Source organism: Saimiri boliviensis, chromosome 11, assembly GCF_048565385.1.
Source record: "Saimiri boliviensis isolate mSaiBol1 chromosome 11, mSaiBol1.pri, whole genome shotgun sequence".
Classification (NCBI taxonomy): domain Eukaryota; kingdom Metazoa; phylum Chordata; class Mammalia; order Primates; family Cebidae; genus Saimiri; species Saimiri boliviensis.
This window is the reverse complement of record NC_133459.1, coordinates 98090259-98109648: the sequence shown is the minus strand read 5'-3', so window position 1 is coordinate 98109648 and position 19390 is coordinate 98090259. Positions and strand designations below refer to the sequence as shown.

The 19390-nt window shown below is 38.2% G+C and overlaps 2 protein-coding genes across 12 annotated transcripts in view; both read right to left on the bottom strand.

The window, feature by feature from the left end:
* PHTF1 (putative homeodomain transcription factor 1) overlaps positions 1 to 11845 on the bottom strand; it is an 86957-nt gene extending 75112 nt beyond the window's left edge. For 4 of the 11 annotated variants that reach the window (XR_012512529.1, XR_012512528.1, XM_074381233.1 and 1 more), the window contains exons 1-3: positions 11404 to 11834; positions 11039 to 11113; positions 10032 to 10088 (exon numbers count right to left, since the gene is read on the bottom strand). Coding sequence is in view for 4 of the 11 variants with exons in the window: in XM_074381233.1 (XP_074237334.1) it covers positions 10032 to 10088; positions 11039 to 11083 (102 nt within the window). In the remaining 7 variants the exon portion in view is untranslated. Of the gene's footprint in view, positions 1 to 3510; positions 3595 to 6482; positions 7432 to 10031; positions 10089 to 11038; positions 11114 to 11403 lie in introns of those variants that run through there. The other 7 variants (XM_074381234.1, XM_074381238.1, XM_039460803.2 and 4 more) reach the window with 6 other exon arrangements.
* Positions 11846 to 13866: 2021 nt separating this feature from the next.
* The window catches only part of RSBN1 (round spermatid basic protein 1), a 58438-nt gene continuing 52914 nt past the window's right edge, over positions 13867 to 19390 (bottom strand). The window contains exon 7 of the mRNA XM_039460947.2: positions 13867 to 18979. Within this exon, the coding sequence (XP_039316881.1) occupies positions 18506 to 18979 (474 nt within the window). The 3' untranslated portion in view covers positions 13867 to 18505. The remainder of the gene's footprint in view (positions 18980 to 19390) is intronic.

Here is a 19390-nt window from a genome sequence, read left to right as displayed (position 1 = left end):
AACTTAAAATGTGAGATTAGTGTGAAGGTGAAGAACTCTAAACCCTGATTCTAGTACTTTAGCACTTCGGTAATTCACTGAAGAAGAAAGGTAAGAAAAGGAAAAGTATTGGGGTCATAGGAGGGGAGGTCACATTCAGTTCACATTCCACTGGCCAAGGAAATCCCGTGACCAAGGTGGAAGTCTGTGGGGCCAGGAAGAATTCTTATGAGAAGGCACTGCAAGTCACATGACAGTAAGTGCAGCCATATAATCTCCTTATAGGTAAGAATAATTACAGGTAGTGAGTAATTAGGAAAATTACTATAATATACAGTTAAGTCCATCTGATTGTAAAGTTCTTGTCTAAATGCTAATGAAATTTGTTGTTTTTGCCACTGGTATAAATAAAGCATATTGGTATAGCCAATATACCTAAACACTCATATACCTATTCTACCTATCTTAAGTAGATACATGTATATCCTATTACTCAGGTAACTTCATTATATTTGGTTTTGGAAGAAAAATGGTTTAAAAATTAAATCTTTATTTGTATTAAAACAATACTCATATTACAGGGCTAACAAAAAATAACCATCCAGTCTCACCCTTCCTTACCCTTGATTCATACATCCTATTTCTTTTCTCTTTACTTCTAAAACAAAATATTTACAGTACTTTTATCGATTTCAGATGTTATCCATTCTTTTTTACTGTTGAAGATGAGGAAATAACTTTCTTATTTAGCCTTTCTCTGCCTCAATTCCTTCACCTATAAAAAAGGGATGATAACAGCACATATCTCATAAGATTATTGTGAGGATCAATTAAGTTTATGTGTGTTGTTTAAAATGCAAGACACATACTACACACTATTAATGATTATAACATCACCAAACACACGTCTCCTCCTGAACTATAGTTTTTCCCCCAGTAGAACTTTACCACGAATTTTTGTTAAATCAATGTTCAGAGGGTTATAATACTGTTCACAGCTAAGCCAAGTAGTGAGCTATTATATTTTCCTCTCATAAATTTTTTGCTTGTCCTAAAACTGTAATTGCCTCATTTTTTTCATTCACTTAATCTTCTATGCATCTATTACTAATTCATTTTCAAACTCCCTCTGTTACATATCTGCTTCTACTATGCTCATACACAACATGTATCGGCTTATTTTTCCTCTTTCAAGATGTCTATACTGATTTTCTGTTCTCATATTCCATTCTGGACTGGTTGTTTTCTAGGTCAGATATAAGCTATCATCCTGAGATATTTGCAATTATCTTGGAATTCCTTTTACTTCTCTCTATGTTGGCTATCCTGTTTTCTGATACTATGAATTCCTTTCTGGCTTTTTCATGGATTATAATACAGTATATGTTCTTCCACAGCTTTCTGAAGGAGTATGGGATATGAATTTTAAGAGTTGAAGTTCTGCCGGGCGCAGTGGCTCAAGCCTGTAATCCCAGCACTTTGGGAGGCCGAGGCGGGTGGATCACGAGGTCAAGAGATCGAGACCATCCTGGTCAACATGGTGAAATTCCGTCTCTACTAAAATACAAAACATTAGCTAGGCATGGTGGCGCGTGCCTGTAATCCCAGCTACTCAGGAGGCTGAGGTAGGAGAATTGCCTGAACCCAGGAGGTGGAGGTTGTGGTGAGCTGAGACTGCGCCATTGCACTCCAGCCTGGGTAACAAGAGAGAAACTCCGTCTCAAAAAAAAAAAAAAAAAAAAAAAAGAGTTGAAGTTCAAAATATATCAGTGGTGCCTCTGCACTTGATTAATAATTAGGCTGGGCATAAAACTTTAGGTTGAAAATCACTTTCTCTCATGTGCCACTGTCTTACACCTTCCACTGAATAGTCCATTATCTTTTAGCTTCCAAATGACCTAGAAGTTGCCGCTAAGGGGCAGTATCTCTGACTCCCAATTTTTGTCTATATGGTCTGTTTTGATCCTTCACTCTGCTCCATGCTTAACTCAAGCTCCAATTCTAAATGTTCTGAAATTTCCTGATAATGTTTCTTAGTGCTGATGACTCAAAAGATTCTTTTTTCCCCTTTTGCTTTTAAGACAGTCTCACTTGTTGCCCAGGCTGGAATGCAGTGCTGCATTCACGGATCTCTGCAGCCTTGAACTCCCAAGTTCAAAGGATCCTTCCACCTCAGCCTTCTAAGTAGCTGCGACTACAGGCACACACCACCACACCTGGCTGATTTTTCAATTTTATTGTAGAGATGAGATCTCACTTTGTTGCTCAGGCTGATCTCAAACTTCTGGGTTCAAGAGATCCTCTTGCCTCAGCCTCCCAAAGTGCTAGCATTACAAGTATGAGCCACCATGCCCAACCAAAAGATCCTTTTAATCTGGAAATACATATTCAGTACTGCATTTTTGGGGAAATTTTATTTGAATTAGTTATTAAATAATTTCTTCCTCTACATGTATTATCTTTTTCTGGAACATCTATCAGTTGGATGTTATATTTCCTGCATGAACTGCATTCACTTTGTTATTTTCTTTTTTGTTGTTCTTCTATACTACTTCTCTGGGAAATGGCCACACCTTTATCTTCTAACTTTTCCATTGATTTTTATTTATTTATGTATTTATTTTTGAGACAGGGTCCCACTCTGTCACCTAGGCTGGAGTGCAGTGGCACAATCATGGCTCACTGCAACCTCGACTTCCCAGGCTCAGATGACCTCCCACCTCGAGTAGCTGGGACTACAGGCATGCAACACCAAGCCCAGCTAATTTTTTATATTTTTTATAGAGACAGGGTTTCACCATGTTGCCCAGTCCAATATTGAACCCTTGGGCTCAAGTGATCCACCTCGGCCTCCCAAAGTGCTGGGATTACAGACAGGCATGAAACACTGTACCCAGACACCACTAAATTAATTCTGATTATTTTTAGTTTCTAGTCTTCTTACTTTCTCATCTATAGTCTTTTTGTAATCATTCTTTTTTAAAGTTGACAGACAAAATTCTACGTATTCAGTGTGTACAACATATTCTGAAGTAGATATACATTGTAGAATGACTAAATCCAGTGAATTAATACATGTATTAACTGGCATGGTTATTTGTGTGGTAAGAATACCTAATATCCATCTTACAATTTTTCAAAAATACAACATACTATTATTAACTATAGTCACCAACGTTATACAATAGATCTCCTGAAGACGTCGCAGTCTTTTTATAGTATCCAGTTCCTTAAAGGTAGTGATTATATTTGTTCTTATGATTCCTGCGTTGCTTCTTTTCTCTTTTCTTTAGGTCTTAAATATTTGATGATCTTTAATTATCCATTTTTAATTAAGCTCAGTGTGCAATGGGTGAAGGATTTTGAATAGTGGGCCTCACTATAGAGGGGTGGTCAGCCATTTCACTTTTCAGTATCCTTAGGTTCTCTTTGGTTAGTCAGTTTCGACGCAAAGAAATTCCAGTCTTCTGTTTGCAGATTATAAACCTGACCACCAGACTTTCACTTAATCCCATTAGTGCAGCATCTCACCAGACTCCGATTTCTTTCTGGTCTTCCAGAATCCACAACTTCTCTGGCTCAGCCTCTCCAGAGAGCAAGCTTCAATACGGTCTTCTGTCAGAGGAAGATAAGGGTAACTATGCGGCTACACAGAATAAGTAAGATCTGGGACAGGTCTGTTATCCCTTTTACACATGCTCAAACAATCCTGACTTTAGTTCTACCTCACTCCTACAGCTATACCCGATACATCCAACTCCTGAGTCTTTCAGAAGTTAATCACAGGGGTTTTTGTTTCCTATTAGTTTTTCTATTACAGACATTTAGATTTTTATTTTCTTCACTTTCCAGCCTTCAAAATTGTATTGATAGCTCTTATTTACTGTAGTCTCTTCCTCCATTCTTTTAGTCCTTGCAGGCTGACATGTTTTTTTCTTACTTCTTATTTTAACGAGGTTTCAGGAGACTCATGCATGTATTTAAACTATTATTTTTTGTTGTTTTTTTTTTTCAGGACAGGGTCTTGATCTGTCACCCAGGCTGGAGTGCAGTGGCACAATCATAGCACACCACAGCCTCAAACTCCTGGGCTCAGACGATCCCCCCACCTCAGCTTCCCAAGTATCTGGGACTACAGGCATATGCCACTACACCCAGCTTATTTATTTATTTATTTATTTATTTATTTATTTATTTATTTATTGTAGAACTATGTTCCCCAGGCTCGTCCCAAACTCCTGGCCTCAAGCAAAAATCTCAGCTTCTCAGGGTGCTGGAAATAGGTGTGAGCCACCATGCCTGGCCTCAAACTGTCATTTTTAATGAGGAGTGTCATCTATCAGATAGCTACCATCCTGCTTAAGAAATAAAACATTATAAATACAGCTGAAGGAGTCTCTGTGACTTTTTTATTCTCCAAGTACAAAACCATGCTACCTTCAGTGATTTTTGTTCATTCTAATATTAATTTTTTTAAATATACAAAAAAAATATTAGTATTAGAATGTTTTGTTCATCTTAGCAAATATATCTCAAACAGTATGCTAAAGAGTCATAAAAGGGGACATTCTACATTCTTATTTTAGGCTTATTTTGGAGGACTAAGTTAAGCTTCATCATTGAAAATAATGTTATACATTAGATTTAATATATTCTCTCAATCAAAAAATTTTAGGGCTGGGTGTGGTGACTTACATATGTAACCCAGCACTTTGGCAGGCCAGGGCAGGAGTTCAAGACCAGCCTAGACAACATGGTGAGACCCTGTCTCTACAAAATATAAAATATATTTTTTTAATTTAGAAAACAATATTCATGGTGAATATGTATACATTTATATTTTTTGTGAAATACTTTGATTTTTCCTTTTTCTCTAAACAGAATCACACAATATGTTGTCTTTTGTGTCTGGCTCCTTTTAGCACATTTTTTATATTCATCCATGACGCAGTACATATTAATAGTTTTTATTGTTGAATTGTATTTCATTGTATAACACATTTGTTTACACCAGTTGATTCACCAGTTGATGGACATGTGGATTTTTCCTATTTCTGGCTATTAAGGATAGTGCTACTGTGAACATTTGTATGTATTTATGTTTCCATATCTCTTGGATAGAAAATGTTAAATATAGTAGATACCCTAAATTTAGGTATATACCCTAGAAGTGGAAATGTTGGGTCATGTGAGAAGTATATATTTAACATTTTAAGAAACTACCAAACCATTTTCCATTTTCCATGCCCACCAGCAGTGTAGAAGAGTTGTGTTTCCTCCATCACCTTGCCAACACTTGGTATCATCCGTCTTTTTAATTTTGTTCTAACAGATGTATTAGAGATGTCGTAAAGTAAATCTTCCAACTCTACTCTTTTTGACTATTCTACATCCTTTGCATTAAATAGGCATATTTGAGAATTAGCTCATCGATCTCTACCAGAAACAAAAGTCTGCTGGAATTTTGAAGGGATTACATTGGATACATATACATTTGGAGAAAACTGACATTTTAACAATATTGAATCTTCCAGATCACAAACATGAAATGTTATTCCATTTATTTAGACCTTCTTTAATTTCTCTAAGCAATGTTTTATAGTTTTCCATGTATGGGTCTTACACTTTCTATGTCAGCATTCCTAAATGTTTTATTTTCTTTGATGCTATTATGAATAAAATTGTTTTAATTGCATTTTTAGTTACTCATTGTTGGTATATAGAAATACAACTGATTTTTGTATACTGATCTTGTATTTGAAGACTCTGCCACATTCATTTGTTACTATAATTTTTTTATATACTTAGGATTTTCTAAATATGGGATTATGTTGTCATGAGTAAAGGCATTTTTATATTCCTTTCCATCTCAATGCCTTTCATCTCTTTTCCTTTGCTTATTACATTGGCTAGGACTCCCAATACAGTGTTGAGTAAAAATGGTAAGAGCAGATATCCTTGCATTATTCCCTGATATTAGAGGAAAACATTCCGTCTTTAACCATTAAGTGTGATGTTAGTTGTAGGCTTTTCCTAGACAACCTTTAATAAGTTGAGGAAGTTCACTTCTATTCCTAGTTTACAGTTAATGGGCATTGAATTTTATCAAATGCTCTTTCTGTATTTACTGAAAAGACCATATAATTGTCCTTTATCCTATTAATATGGCATATTACTTTATTTTCAAATTAATGCATTCCTGGGATAACTCCCACTTGATCACAGTAGCTAAACCATTTTATGGGTTGTTGAATTGGTTTTGTTAATATATTATTAAAGATTTTCACATATACCTTCACAATGAATTTTCTTATGATGTCTTTATCTGGCTTGGGTATCAGAGTAATACTAGTCTCATAGAATGAGCTGAGAAGTATATTTCCTTCTCTAGTTTCTGAAAAAGTGTACGTAGAATTAGTATATTTGTTCTTGACCTAATTAACTTCTACTCATGCTTCAGATCTCATTTTAAGCATCAAATCTTTATTGAAAGCTTATCTTACCTGCTTAACTAGTTAACGTGATCTCACTCACTGCAACCTCTGCCTTCCATGCTCAAGTGATTATCCTGCCTCAGCCTCCAGAGTAGGTGGGACTACAGGTGCATGCCACCATGCCCAGCTAAGTTTTGTATTTTTAGCAGAGAAGGAGTTTCACCAGGTTGCCCAGGCTGGTCTTGAACTCCCAAGCTCAAGCAATCTGCCTGTCCTGGCCCTCCCAAATGGTAGGATTACAGGCATAAGCCACCATGCCAGGAATTTTTTTTTTTTTTTTTTTTTTTTTTTAGGCAGAGTCTCTGTCACCTAGACCTCTGGGCTTAAGGAATCTTCTCACCTCAGCCTCCTGAGTAGCTGGAACCATAGGCAGATGCCATTATGGCGAGCTAGTTTTTATTTTTTATAGAGATAGAATCTCCCTATGTTTCTCAGGCTAGTGTCAAACCCCTGGGCACAAGCGATCCTCCCACATTAGCCTCCCAAAGTGCTAAGATTGCAGGAATGAGCCACCTTGCCCAGCAACTAGGCTCATTTATTTATTTATTATAAGTGTAGTAGCTTACAAATAGCCCTCTTCTTAGTATTTGCCACAAAGTAATTTGTATTTATTAGAAGGATTACTTTTATTATTGTTTCTCACCTACCTCATCATACATTCCATGAAAAAAAATATTGAATGCAGCTCGGCAGAGTGACTTGTGCCTATAATCCCAGCACTTTGGGAGGCCAAGGTGGAAGCACTGCTTGAGCTCAGGAATTCGAGACCAGCCTAGACAACATGGCAAGACACTATCTCTACAAGAAATTTAAAAATTAGCCAAGCCTGTTGGTGTATGCCTGTGGTCCCAGTTACTGAGGAGGCTAAGGTGGGAGAACCACTTGAGCCCAGCAGGTTGAGGCTGCAGTGAGCCATGTTTGTGCCGCTGCACTCCAGCCTGGGTAACGGAGCCAGACCCTGTCTCAAAAAAAAAAAAAAAAAGTATTGAATGTTTTTACTAATCCGTTATGTAGGCATAGCTAGTGTCTGACACACAGCAGGTAAGCAGTCAACAAACATTTGTTAAATAAATATGTATTGGATGCTTTCATTTTATTTTTGGCATTTCTTTCCCTGTTTTACTTTGATTGATCACTATTTTCTTTTTCTAGATTCTTTAATATTAATATGATACATTGTAAACCCTCCTAGTCAAACTAGATATTTTTTGTTAATACAGACATTGAGAATAATAATTACTACTCTGGAAATATTCCACAAATTTTACTATAATGTCTATATTTTTATTTCTGCCTTTCAAAAACAAAGATATGATGTGACTCCTCTACTCAAAAACCATTGAAACCTTTCAATTTCCCACAGAATAGTATCTAAAGTTCTTAGTCAAGCAGTCAAGTAATCTCCAAACAAATTTACAGCCTAGCACTCCATCTACGTAGCTTATTCTCCAATCATATTGGGCTACCTGCTCTTCCCTTAAACAAGTCTTATACTTCTGTTTGTTAATACTTTTCCTCTTGTGCTCAGCACCTAACAAAATGCCTTAAACACTGTCGCTCAATAAATGCTTATGGAAGAGTTCACACCATTTTTCATAATCCAAGATCTTTAAAATTTATGTCTTATAATTCTGAATCATACTTTTGCATATATAATTTTAATTGCATAACAGTACTGTGATATATTAATATTTTTATTTTAAAATTTTTCTTTTTGCTTTATTCTTTTATTTTGCTTTCAAAAAATTGTATATGTATTATTAATGGACTTTTAAATTTGGCATTAAATTTTTTTGCATGCTATACTTTGGTCATTGTTTAAGACTTAAGCATATTAAAAAGGTATCTTGGCTTTTCTCCCATCACTATCAATCAGACTGTGAAAGCCATGATGGCAACAATCACGTCTATCTTTTTCACTGTATTCTCAGCACCTAGTACATGTGTTGCACATTAGCTCAGTAATTCTTTTTTCAGCTTTCTACTAACACAATGAAAGCTCGGTAAATGTTCATAGTTATTTTAAATTTCATTCTTTCCACTGCTGCTAAATTTAAAAGCATACATTAAGGCATGCTTAGGGAGATTATTCTATGAGAGAGTAAGTAAAAATATGCATGATGGATAAGGTTCAATTAAATATAGCAACAGACAGAGGTCCTAGTATGAATCAAGATGTTCTAAGACAGGAATACAAACACACTTCCTGCCCTTGAGGCCTATGAACACACACAGGTTAACAAATAACTGTGATATGGTTCACTAAAAGGAACGTTTGGAAATAAGAGGGACAGAAATCTTTAAATTGGCTAGGGGAAGAAGGTTAGATTACAAGGCTAGAGATCACAAAACAATATCAAATTTCACTTTACTATTAATGATGTTTAGCAACTCAAAAAAAAAAAATAACAGGACAGGATTTAGAGAGTTACAAAATAAAATCTGGGGACTTATTCATCCTAACCCCATCTCCCATTAATATAAATAAACGAGGAGCATACAAAATTGTGAAAAGTTAGTCAGCTGCTTGTCATTCAAGTAGCTTTCTACTTGATTGGCCTATTTAACACAACAGGCAATAATTAAGTTATAGTCACCAAGTTTTGTTTTGTTTTCTTTAAGTATTAATGAAGGGTCTGAAGCAAGTCTTTTTTTAAGAGTCCAAAAACAAGAATCAGCTGGTATTTATCAGCACTTTCCAAGAAATGAGGCCCTGAATCCGTAAGATCTAAGTAAGTATTAAAGTCAGCAGAGAGATACGTTTTTTTGAGGGCCAAGAGTGGGTCTTTAGGGCTTTTACCCATCTCAAGACTATCCAATTACATTTGGTTACCAAGCAACCATTCCATGATGAATTTGTACCCGCATCCTCATATGTCTTAATCCCACAACTCTGACTTTGGAATATCAGAAGATTATTTAACCATCTCCTCCCCTATTATAAGTTAATCAACTGGCATTCTGAATTACGTATCAGGTTTTGGTCACTTGGTTAGTATAAAATAAGAATCCTCTCAGTTCTAAGAGCTGTGTAGAAAAAAGTTTAAGAACCTGAAAAACTTAAAACTGTAACTCTAAACCAGTGATTGAAAAAAACCAGGGACCACAGGCTGGATTCAGGCCACAAATGGATTTTATTTGGCTTGTAGAGGAGGAGGAAAAAGAGAAGAGTCTCTTAAAAATCCGACATCAAATGCACAATATATTTCATATAAAAATGTGTATTTCCAGCTTCTTTTGAAAAATCTGAAACTCTGGCAATATTTGGACCTGCACTGCTATATGGTAAAAAACTGGCCAGAGCTAAACAACCCCAGCCCTATTTATAAGGAACATTTGCTCTCTAATTCATCATAGACCAACTCACTCCTGTTTTCCTGATAGAGAGGCCAAAAATCAAGTGTCATTTCTCGTTATGCTTGCACTGTTTTTCTTATAATCTTGAAAGATTAAAGAATGCCATACTGGCAGATGAGTGCAGCGTTTACCAGGTAAGTACAATTCCACTCTTCACATTAACACAGTGAAACATAGGCAGAATCAAAGAAACCAATTTACCTTAATCTGAGTCTGTTCAATTGACTTTTCCCATATCTGCTGATCGTACGCTCCAATCTGAAAGAGGGAGCAGTCTATATAAATGATGCAAAGGAAATCCTTACATTATTAAGTCAAGCCCCACAAAAGTCATGAGCCTATTATCAATATGCTATGTGGAAAATGTTTGTGTTTCTCAGAGTTAGAATAAATTAATATTTCCAAACTCTGTTTCCTTCAAAAATCCAAAAGAGCTGGACCTAAAAGTAAGTTCAAAAGCAATGATCAAAATATCTCAATTAAATATTATCTTAAAAGATACTTCTGCTTCCCGGCCGGGTGGATCACCTAAGCTCAGGAGATCGAGATCAGCCTGGCCGATCAGGAGATCGAGATCAGCCAGGTTTCAACATGGTGAAACCGTGTTTCTACTAAAATTACAAAAAATTAGCCGGGCGTGGTGGCAGGCACCTGTGATCCCAGCTATTCCGAGGGCTGAGGCAGGAGAATTGCTTGAACCTGGGAGACGCCAGTTGCAGTGAGCAGAGGTCGCGCCATTGCTCTCCAGCCTGGGCAACAAGAGCAAAACTCCATCACAAAAATAAAAATAAATACATAAATTCCAGTTCTTAAGGAAAACAGCAATAGAAAAACTAGAGAGGAATAAAAGAAAAGGAACAGCTCAATAAGATAGTCGATAGTACCAATCTGAGCTGTGCAGATAAAGGTTTCATTTTTTGTTTGTTTTTAAGCAGTTTGATCAGAAGCAAACTTTTAAAGCATTGTGGTGGCATTTGTGTACGTGGCCTGGAGAAGGCAGATGGCGTGAAAACCTTATTCTGGGACCCAGAACCGGGTTTAAAAGACATAACGACCTTGCACATTTTTTTTTTCATTTATATTTAAGTATATACATGAACACCTGGCACTACCAAACTCAGGGGAAAGTAACATTATATTCCTTGTGGGAGCTTTTTGCAGGAAGAATGCTTGACAAATAAATACATATATATATATATAGGTATTACCTTCTTTTGGTACCACGATATAGCATCTCTCTCATTTGAGGCCATCTGTGTCTCCAGCCAGAGAATGGGATTTCACTGAAAATGAAGGAAAAACCAGTCGGTGAGTCCAGCTGCTGAAGGTTCCTCTCCCAATTTGGGTAGAAAACCGCTTCTCTCCGCCTCTCCATGAGCTGCCGCCTGTCTCTCTCTCCCCGGCTGCTCACCAGGGAAAACACAACAAACAAAAAAACTGGCGCAGCGGCGGCGGTCGGAGGAACCTCTGCAATATTTCGGGCGAGCGTGTTCGTGGGCGCGGGGGAGGGGCAGGGCGGCTGCCGGAACCGCCCGGCACCCGCCTCCTCCGCTCCCCGGCGTCTGGCTCTCACCTGGTTGCCCGCTGCCCAGCGAGCCGGCGCCCGGGACCTTTGTCCTCAGTGGCCGGGGTCCCACCGTGAGGTCGGGGGCGAGGCGGCGGGCCCGGCGGGCCGCATCATCCCCCCTCGGCGGAGACGCCGGCGGGGCCGTTACCATGGAGACCGTGGAGGCCGCCGGCCGCCCAGCGCCCTGAGGGCGGCAAATGGATCCCCGGTCCGAGCCCGACCTACGGGGTCACGAGCTGACCAGAAACGAAGCAGAGAAGGAACTGGAAAATGAGCGGGATTAAAAGTGAAGGAGGTCTTCGCTAGGCCGCCAGTCGCCACGGCGACAGCAAAAGGCTTTGTGCCCAGCTGGAAAAGACAGGTGCAAAGGCCCGGGAGCCCGGGCGGCGGCGGCGGCGGCGGCGGCGGCGCAGGTCTTCTCCGGGCCGGGCTGCCGCGACTCGGCCGACCCCCAGGCAGCAGCCTTCGCTTCCGCTTTCCGGCGCTAGCGGCCGAGGTGGCTCCGCCCCTGGCTCGGGCCTTCCCGCCCCGCTTCGGTCCGGGCTCCGGGTCCCAGGCCCTGGGGGGCCGCGCGGCGACCCGTGGCCCGGAGCAGCTCCCTCGGGTCACCCTTCGGGCCTCAGCTGAAAAGTCCCTTCCTCAGACACGACTCTCCCTTCCAGCGTTCTGCAGGAAGTCGGTCCTGCTAGTCCAGCAGCTGCAAGTCTTTGTAGCACTCATCTTCGTGTTTCCTGGCTTAGTCTCTTCCCCAGTTGGCCGCGGGCTCCACGAGGTCAGAGACTGGGGCCTGGCACGAGCCTGGCACTTAGGTTCCCAATGTTTGCGTGAATTTACCCTGCCCTGGGAAGAAGGTGCCAGGCTGCGGCTTGGTGACTCCCTCTCCTGCCCCTCAGCAGCTCTTCGTCTGGAGCTTTCTGGTGCTCGAAGGTACTGGAAAAGGAGGGACCAGGCTTGGGCATCACAGCTTTTTTCAATTGGGTAAAGGACAGTAGCTGCAGGAGCTGGTTAATTAGGGCCGCTAGGTCAGGAGAAAGGAGAGGTGGAGCCCTAAACGGAGTATTTAAGGGTGAACACTGTCCCCTGACAGCCATTCTCCCCTTATTTTAAGCCGTGTTCTTGTGCTCTTGCTGGCCCACAGCGTGCAGCATCTGGGTCAGGGAAAGCTAGTGACAGATGATAGCTTCCACTTAAGGAAGCCTAAGGGGCCCGGTACTCAGTGTTTTACAGACGTTCTTTCTTATCTATTGAGTGTATACCGGGTGGAAGTTACCCCATTTCGCCGATGAGGTAAATAGACTAAGCTAAAATAACTACCACAGGGCTAAGTTGTACAAATTATTTCACCCAGGCTGGGCGCGACGCCTGCAATCCCAGCGCTTTGGGAGGCCTACCCGGAAATGTCGCTTGAGCCCACTTTGAGACCAGCCTGGGCAACAAGGCCAGACCCCGTCTCTTTGGGGACAAAAAAAAAAATAGGGCCGGGCGAAGTGGCTCACGCCTGTAATCCCAGCACTTTGGGAGGCCAAGGTGAGCTGACCACGAGGTCAAGAAATAGAGACCATCCTGGCTAACACAGTGAAACCCCCGTTTCTACTAAAAATACAAAAATTAGCTGGCCATGGTGATGCTCGCCTGTAGTCCCAGCTACTCAGGAGGCAGAGGCAGGAGAATCCCTTGAACCTGGGAGGCGGAGGTTGCAGTGAGCTGAGATCGCGCCACTGCACTACAGGCTGGGCGACAGAGACTCTGTCTTTAAAAAAAAAAAAAAAAAAACAAAACAAAAAAAAAACAATTAGCCAATTTAGCCAAAGGCGATGGCACGCACCTGTAGTCCCAACTACTTGGAAGACTGAGGGAGGATCATCTGAGTCCACGAGTTCAAGGCTATAGTGTGCTAAGATTGCGCCACAGCACTTCAGCCTAGGCAACAGAGACCTTGCTTCAAATAAAAAATTATTTCACCCTGACTTATTTTTATATTGCACACATTGGCAGTGGTTTCCTTCTGCTTTTGCTCCTTGACAGGTTTTCTTTTCCTTAGTGCTAAACACAATTCTGTGGGGTTTCACCACAAATGGCCAACTTGAAAAAAAAAAAACGACAAAAACTTATTTTGCACATGTAAATGTTTAACCTCAATTACATTAATAGCAAAAGAACTTTACTTCATCGTGTGGCACACAAGATTTAGAGGGGAGTGTGTGAAGGAACCGAATCAGGTAAGTAGTATTAGAGAATTATGTTAAGTAGCAAACCATTTTTAGGTGCCCTGTTGGAAACTGTTCAATGCTTCCTAAGGCAGTCAGCGAACAAGGTGTGTGAATCCTTGCTCCCAACCAATAATCTGTGATCTTAAGCAATTTATTCAACCTAACAAGCCTGTTTTCTCACCTGTATTACGGAGATAGTTACTTTCTTAAGGATATAGGGATTAAATGAGATACCCTCATATAAACTGCCTGGCCCGTGGAAGTTAAAAAATATTAAGTCCCTTTATTTTCCTTTCATAACCAGAACCAAAGGCTATCAGTGCTTGGGACAGGTACTTCAATTAAAGAGAAGTTCACACAAAAACTGAGGAGTAAAGAAATCCATTTTGTTGTGTCGCATTAATACATCAATGACATAAAAGTCTATAGACCGTCTTCACTAGTACTCAATGCACGTTTAAGAAAATCCACATCACCAGAATAAAAAGTTAAGACTGTCCTCTTTTAAGTAGAAACAAGCCAATTTAAGCAGTAAGAGGCATAACTACAACAAATGCCAGGTATTTTTTTTCTTCCCCCAAACTAATTGCATCTCAATATGGATGGAATTTTCCCGTTATCTTTAGTAAAGAAAAGTCTAAGATTTTCTAAAATTTTTTAAGTGGTAGGGGATACAGAAAGTGAAGGGTTCGTCCACTAAAAACAGGTTCCAGGTATTTAGAACTCACATATGCTATGCATTTTGAGATGAAACACCGGTAAAGGACAAATCAGACTTTGTTTATTAAAAAAATACTTTACAGGAAAAAAAAAAAAAACTATGCATTCCATTGTCCTATTTTACAAAGAAATAGCTTAACAATTTAACACACTTAGACAGCTACAAAAAAGCACTGAGTTAAAAGGATTATTCACACAAATTTAGATTTAAGACTATTCATTAAAAACCTTTTTAAAACACTCGTTAATGTCAATAAACAAACTAAGGCCACACAACAAAAATAGTCCGCCAGGCAAATATACATTTCATCTATATGCAAAGACCTCTTAGATAAATAAAAGCCACAGGAAAAAAAGTCTTAGCTGCCAATCAAAATGGAGTTTAGTCACAGAAAACACTATTACATGAAAATTTACAACGTGATAGTAGTACATAAGTATTTCTTTAGAGAGAATTGAAAAGTGCTATATTTTAAGAGACAGTGGTCTCAACTACATGCACAAGTGGATCCTAAAAAATGTATGAAGAAAATGGAAGGCCATAATATTTATGGAGAGATACTTGCTTTTAAAGCAACAAACTTTCAAGACAAGGATAGGTCCCTTACGTGCTAAAGAAAAACATTTGTACTGTGCATTTCCTCTACTTGCATGGCCAATAAATACAGCTACAACCTGTTTGAAAAACAACTTAGCACAGAGGTGAACCTCTGGCATGTGCTGACTAGTGAAAGTTTCTTTTTTAAAAAACTGTAGCAATGATAAAACAGATTAGAAAGATACAAAATTATCCTAAAGGCATAAATGCAAATAAATTTTTTATGGCAAATACAGATGAAAATATAATGGGCTAACATTAATGATTAAGAATATATTCGCTAAGGGTTTTTATGGATTTGAGAGTCTTGTTCCTATACTAGCTTTCATTCTAGACAATAATATTTATATAGGGAAAGGCAATAAGCAAGTTTTTTCCAGTCATTAAGTGTGACTTTTGTGCCTACTAAGACTGATGCAAGACATCTTTTCCCAAAGTTTAGTAAAGAACTTTAATAAGCTCCTTTTCCCCCTACAAGAGCTTGTAATATTAGTCAACTGGCATTCCAACTGTCTCTTAAGGGGAAAGGGCACTTTTCAAAAGTCTTTCACTAAAAAATAACAAAAGTAGCAGTTAAACAAATTCTAAGTACTGAATAAGCAAATGAAAAGTACAATTAAACCTAGGAATTAATTTTAAAGAGTTAAAACTTTGGAGGAGGGAACATAATAATGTAGGTTTTTATTATTGCTTTATGAATTTGGGTTACCACTTTGAATCAACATCTACTCCTAGCATATGTTGGTATAGAGAATTACTTCCGGGGGCAAGGGCAAGACTTTTATCCTTTTTAATGGATACCATAAAATTATTCTACTTAAGTTAGGAATATTCACTTATTGGGTTCTTTCCATAAGCATATTTTAAAAACATCCCTCTGCTCCACAAAATATTAAAACTTATAGCCACATTGTGCAAGTAATCTCAAGAGCTGGCACAACGGATAACATACCAAAAAGGAAGATCAGCTTAAATTTCAGCTACAACTTTACTGCCATCACTACTTTAACAAATCAGAAGACGCCAGATTGCTCCATGCCTCACTCCACCAAACCAAGTAATTTAATGATTTAGAAAAATTGCAATCATTTGTATCACTAAACTAGGATACAGGTTTGAAAGCAGTAAAAAACGCAAAAGTTCTGCTTTTATATTCATCAGTCTTTAAAGCATGCTATTAAAATCTAATACTCACATAGGACATTCAGTTTTCAGTTACGTTACTAGCTAAATGTTTCTCTCCATTCTATTGCAATTCTAACATACAATGACTTTATTAGTACATGATTTTAAACATTTTTATTGTACTCTTTTAATGTGTTTATACTGGAGGTGAGGGTAGAATGTTTTATAAAAGGAAATGGGGATTTGCTTTTGATTGTAGGTCTTTGCAGATCCGCTGGTTCCTGAGTGATAATACACAGTGCTGGCTGTCAGGAGACAGTCTCCTTGTTTATTAGCAATGACCAGCTTGGATGACAGATGGCATCTGCTGGATGGCAAGTAGGAGATGGGGAAATCGGATCTTGGAAGACAAGAAAAAATTTTTTAAAAAATTTTTGCTTCAACAACCTTGCTCTTCATGATTATTTTTAAAAGCAAATGTTGCCTGAGAAGAATTTTACTTTGCACAGCCTGGTAAAGCTCTTCTGGACAGAAAAATAAAAACAAGAAATAACCCAAACCCACACACTTTGTGATTAACCCCCTCCCTAACAAAATAACAAAAAACACCCTCAAAGGCAGGTCCCATAAAAACTAGTCTTGATAAACTGGAATTTACCCTAGAATTTATACCCAAGATTTAAAAACACCCCTGCAATAATCACATTACCTTTCATACCATTCTAATTACCTTATTTACAAAGATAACTAAAGCCAACATCACTTCCAATTCATAAATGGTTTACACTGAAATGTATCCCTATTTGTCTTCATCCTGTGTAACAGAGAATACATACATATACATATATATAAGGAATAATACAGATTCTAACTAATCACTGCAGTATTTGCTGATGGTTACTTTTCTATCGGTTTACACAGTGACCTCTATACTTTGCTAATATGCATTTAACTACACAACAATATTGCACAAAGTAATATTTATATAAGATTTAACCTATTTCAGAATATTTTAGAGAAAATTCATATTGATCTTTCTAAAGATGCAGCTAAGTTTTCATGGTGATAGACGTAATAAAGCAGCATCTTGTTTGTTTGTTTTGCCTATGTTAATGTAAATATTTCAAATCTTACCATCCAGGAAAAAAAAAAATCTCCAAATTGCACTGTAACCAGGGAGATACAAGAATCTGGTCTTAGGTGTGGGGAGTACTCTTCCTTTAATAAACAAAAGGCCTGTTGTATTATTAACTAAGAGAAAGTATAATGTGAATCATGTTAACATTCTAAAATAACAGAAAGTTAGGACCATACTGGCAATGTGAACTGTGCCTGTTTGAAAAGAAAATGTAAATACTCAGGCACTAATCATTAGGCTACCTGAAAACAGTAGGATGAAGTCTTGTGTTGTATTCTTTCTTAGAAAATAGCAACACAGAGTAACAGTAAATAAACCCAGGTATTCACCAGTTAAAACTGTAAATCGAAGTGTCTCAGTAGTAGATACTTATCATGAAGAGGTTGATGCCAAGTGACAAGAATAGTTTATCATAAGATTGATGTTCAAAATATGGCAGCCTCATCAGAAAGACTATTATCATTCTCTAAGTTTGAGATTTGTGATCATTTTAGGAAGCAAAATTATCCCCACAAAATGTGAGGACGCCAGGAAGCAGAACAAGAGTATCATGTCAACATTATCTCTTTTACCCAAAATATCTTCCATAGTTAGCATATATTCTAGAAGAGATTAATGAGCCATGGATAATGAATGACCAAGGACTATTCATCTTTAGATTTTTTTTTTTTTAATTGAAATATCCACTGGGCTTTAAATAACAGATACAAAAAAAAAAAGACAGTTTGGATCAGAAAGTGCTGTGCTTTCTCTTTTGTTAAGAAACCAGAGAGCCACTGAATTTTCCTTAGAAACGACTTGTTCTTTGTGGTTAGAACTAAATAACTTATTTGCCCATGTAGCAGTTGCAGGAATTCTTTCCTGAAACCTATGCCATGTTTACTGTAGAAACTGAACCTGTGCCATGAAGACATAGGTACTAAACCATAAATCTGATTTATCCATAAAAACGGCAAATATGGCAAAAGACAAGGCAAGATAAAATTAAGGGAAGTGAATAATTTACCAAATATGAATCTGTTATTCCAGAGAATTCTCATTTTGAGTTGAAGAAGAGATTGAATTGTTACCTCACACCTTAAAACAGAAAGTAGCAGCAGACCCACTATTACATACTGTACTAACGGGATAAGATACAACTCTTAACTTTGCATAATCTGTGTAAAAAAGATATGCCTGACATTTGTGGAATGTCATTTCTCTTTATAGAATTATAGGCAAGATTTCTCCAATAAAACTTAACTTAAGCCAGTTATAAAACTATAACTTCACATCAAAATTTAAAAAAGTTAAAAAATGTGTTTGAATATGTACATATCACACAGAAGTGGTTGAATGTTCTTGCAGATTGTGTTGCTGGTCAGAGTCCAGTCTACTTTCCACTTTTAAAATTGGAATAGGCTGAGTCTTCTGATCTTGCTGTAGATTAAGTTCTGATGCAGGTGGGAAGGATGATGTAGTAGTTGTCAACAGCTGCATCTCTGTGCATGTTTCTTCAGATTCAGTTTTTATCCTCACACATTGGGAGTCAACTCCTAATTCTCGACTTCCAGTTAAACCACAGTCCATGTTAGCATTGCTTTCTGTGTTTTGAGTGGCCTCCACAACAGGGTGGTACTGTTTAAGCCTTATATGCCAGGCTAGGCTACACACTGCCGAAACTGTTTTAAACTGATGAATGACATTTCTAGGGATGAAGTAGATATCATTGTCGCAAAGCTGAATTCTAGCATAACGAATGCCTTCCCGCCTCATTTGGTTTAGTTTAGCTTCATCTACCCACTGTACACACTGAAGAAAGAAAAAAGTTATGAGACCTTAAAGTATGTCATAATTTAGACAAAATAATCAGCAAAGGAAAACAGAAACAATATGTATTATAAAAACAATCAAATAAAAATAGGCGATACTAATAACTTTCTAAAAATTCCTCCTATTTTTAGTACCTCTCTAATAACAAAATACCTTCACAATATACAAAGTATAGTATTAATAATAAAATCAGGATGGCCTAGGGAATCATTTAAAAAGTATTTCAGCCTGGGTGTAATGGCTCACATCTGTAATCCCAGCACTTTGGGAGGCAGAGGCGGGCAGATCATGAGGTCAGGAGTTCGAGACCAGCCTGGTCAATATGGTGAAACCCCGTTTCTACTAAAAATACAGAAATCAGCCAAACGTGGTGACGTGCGCCTATAGTCC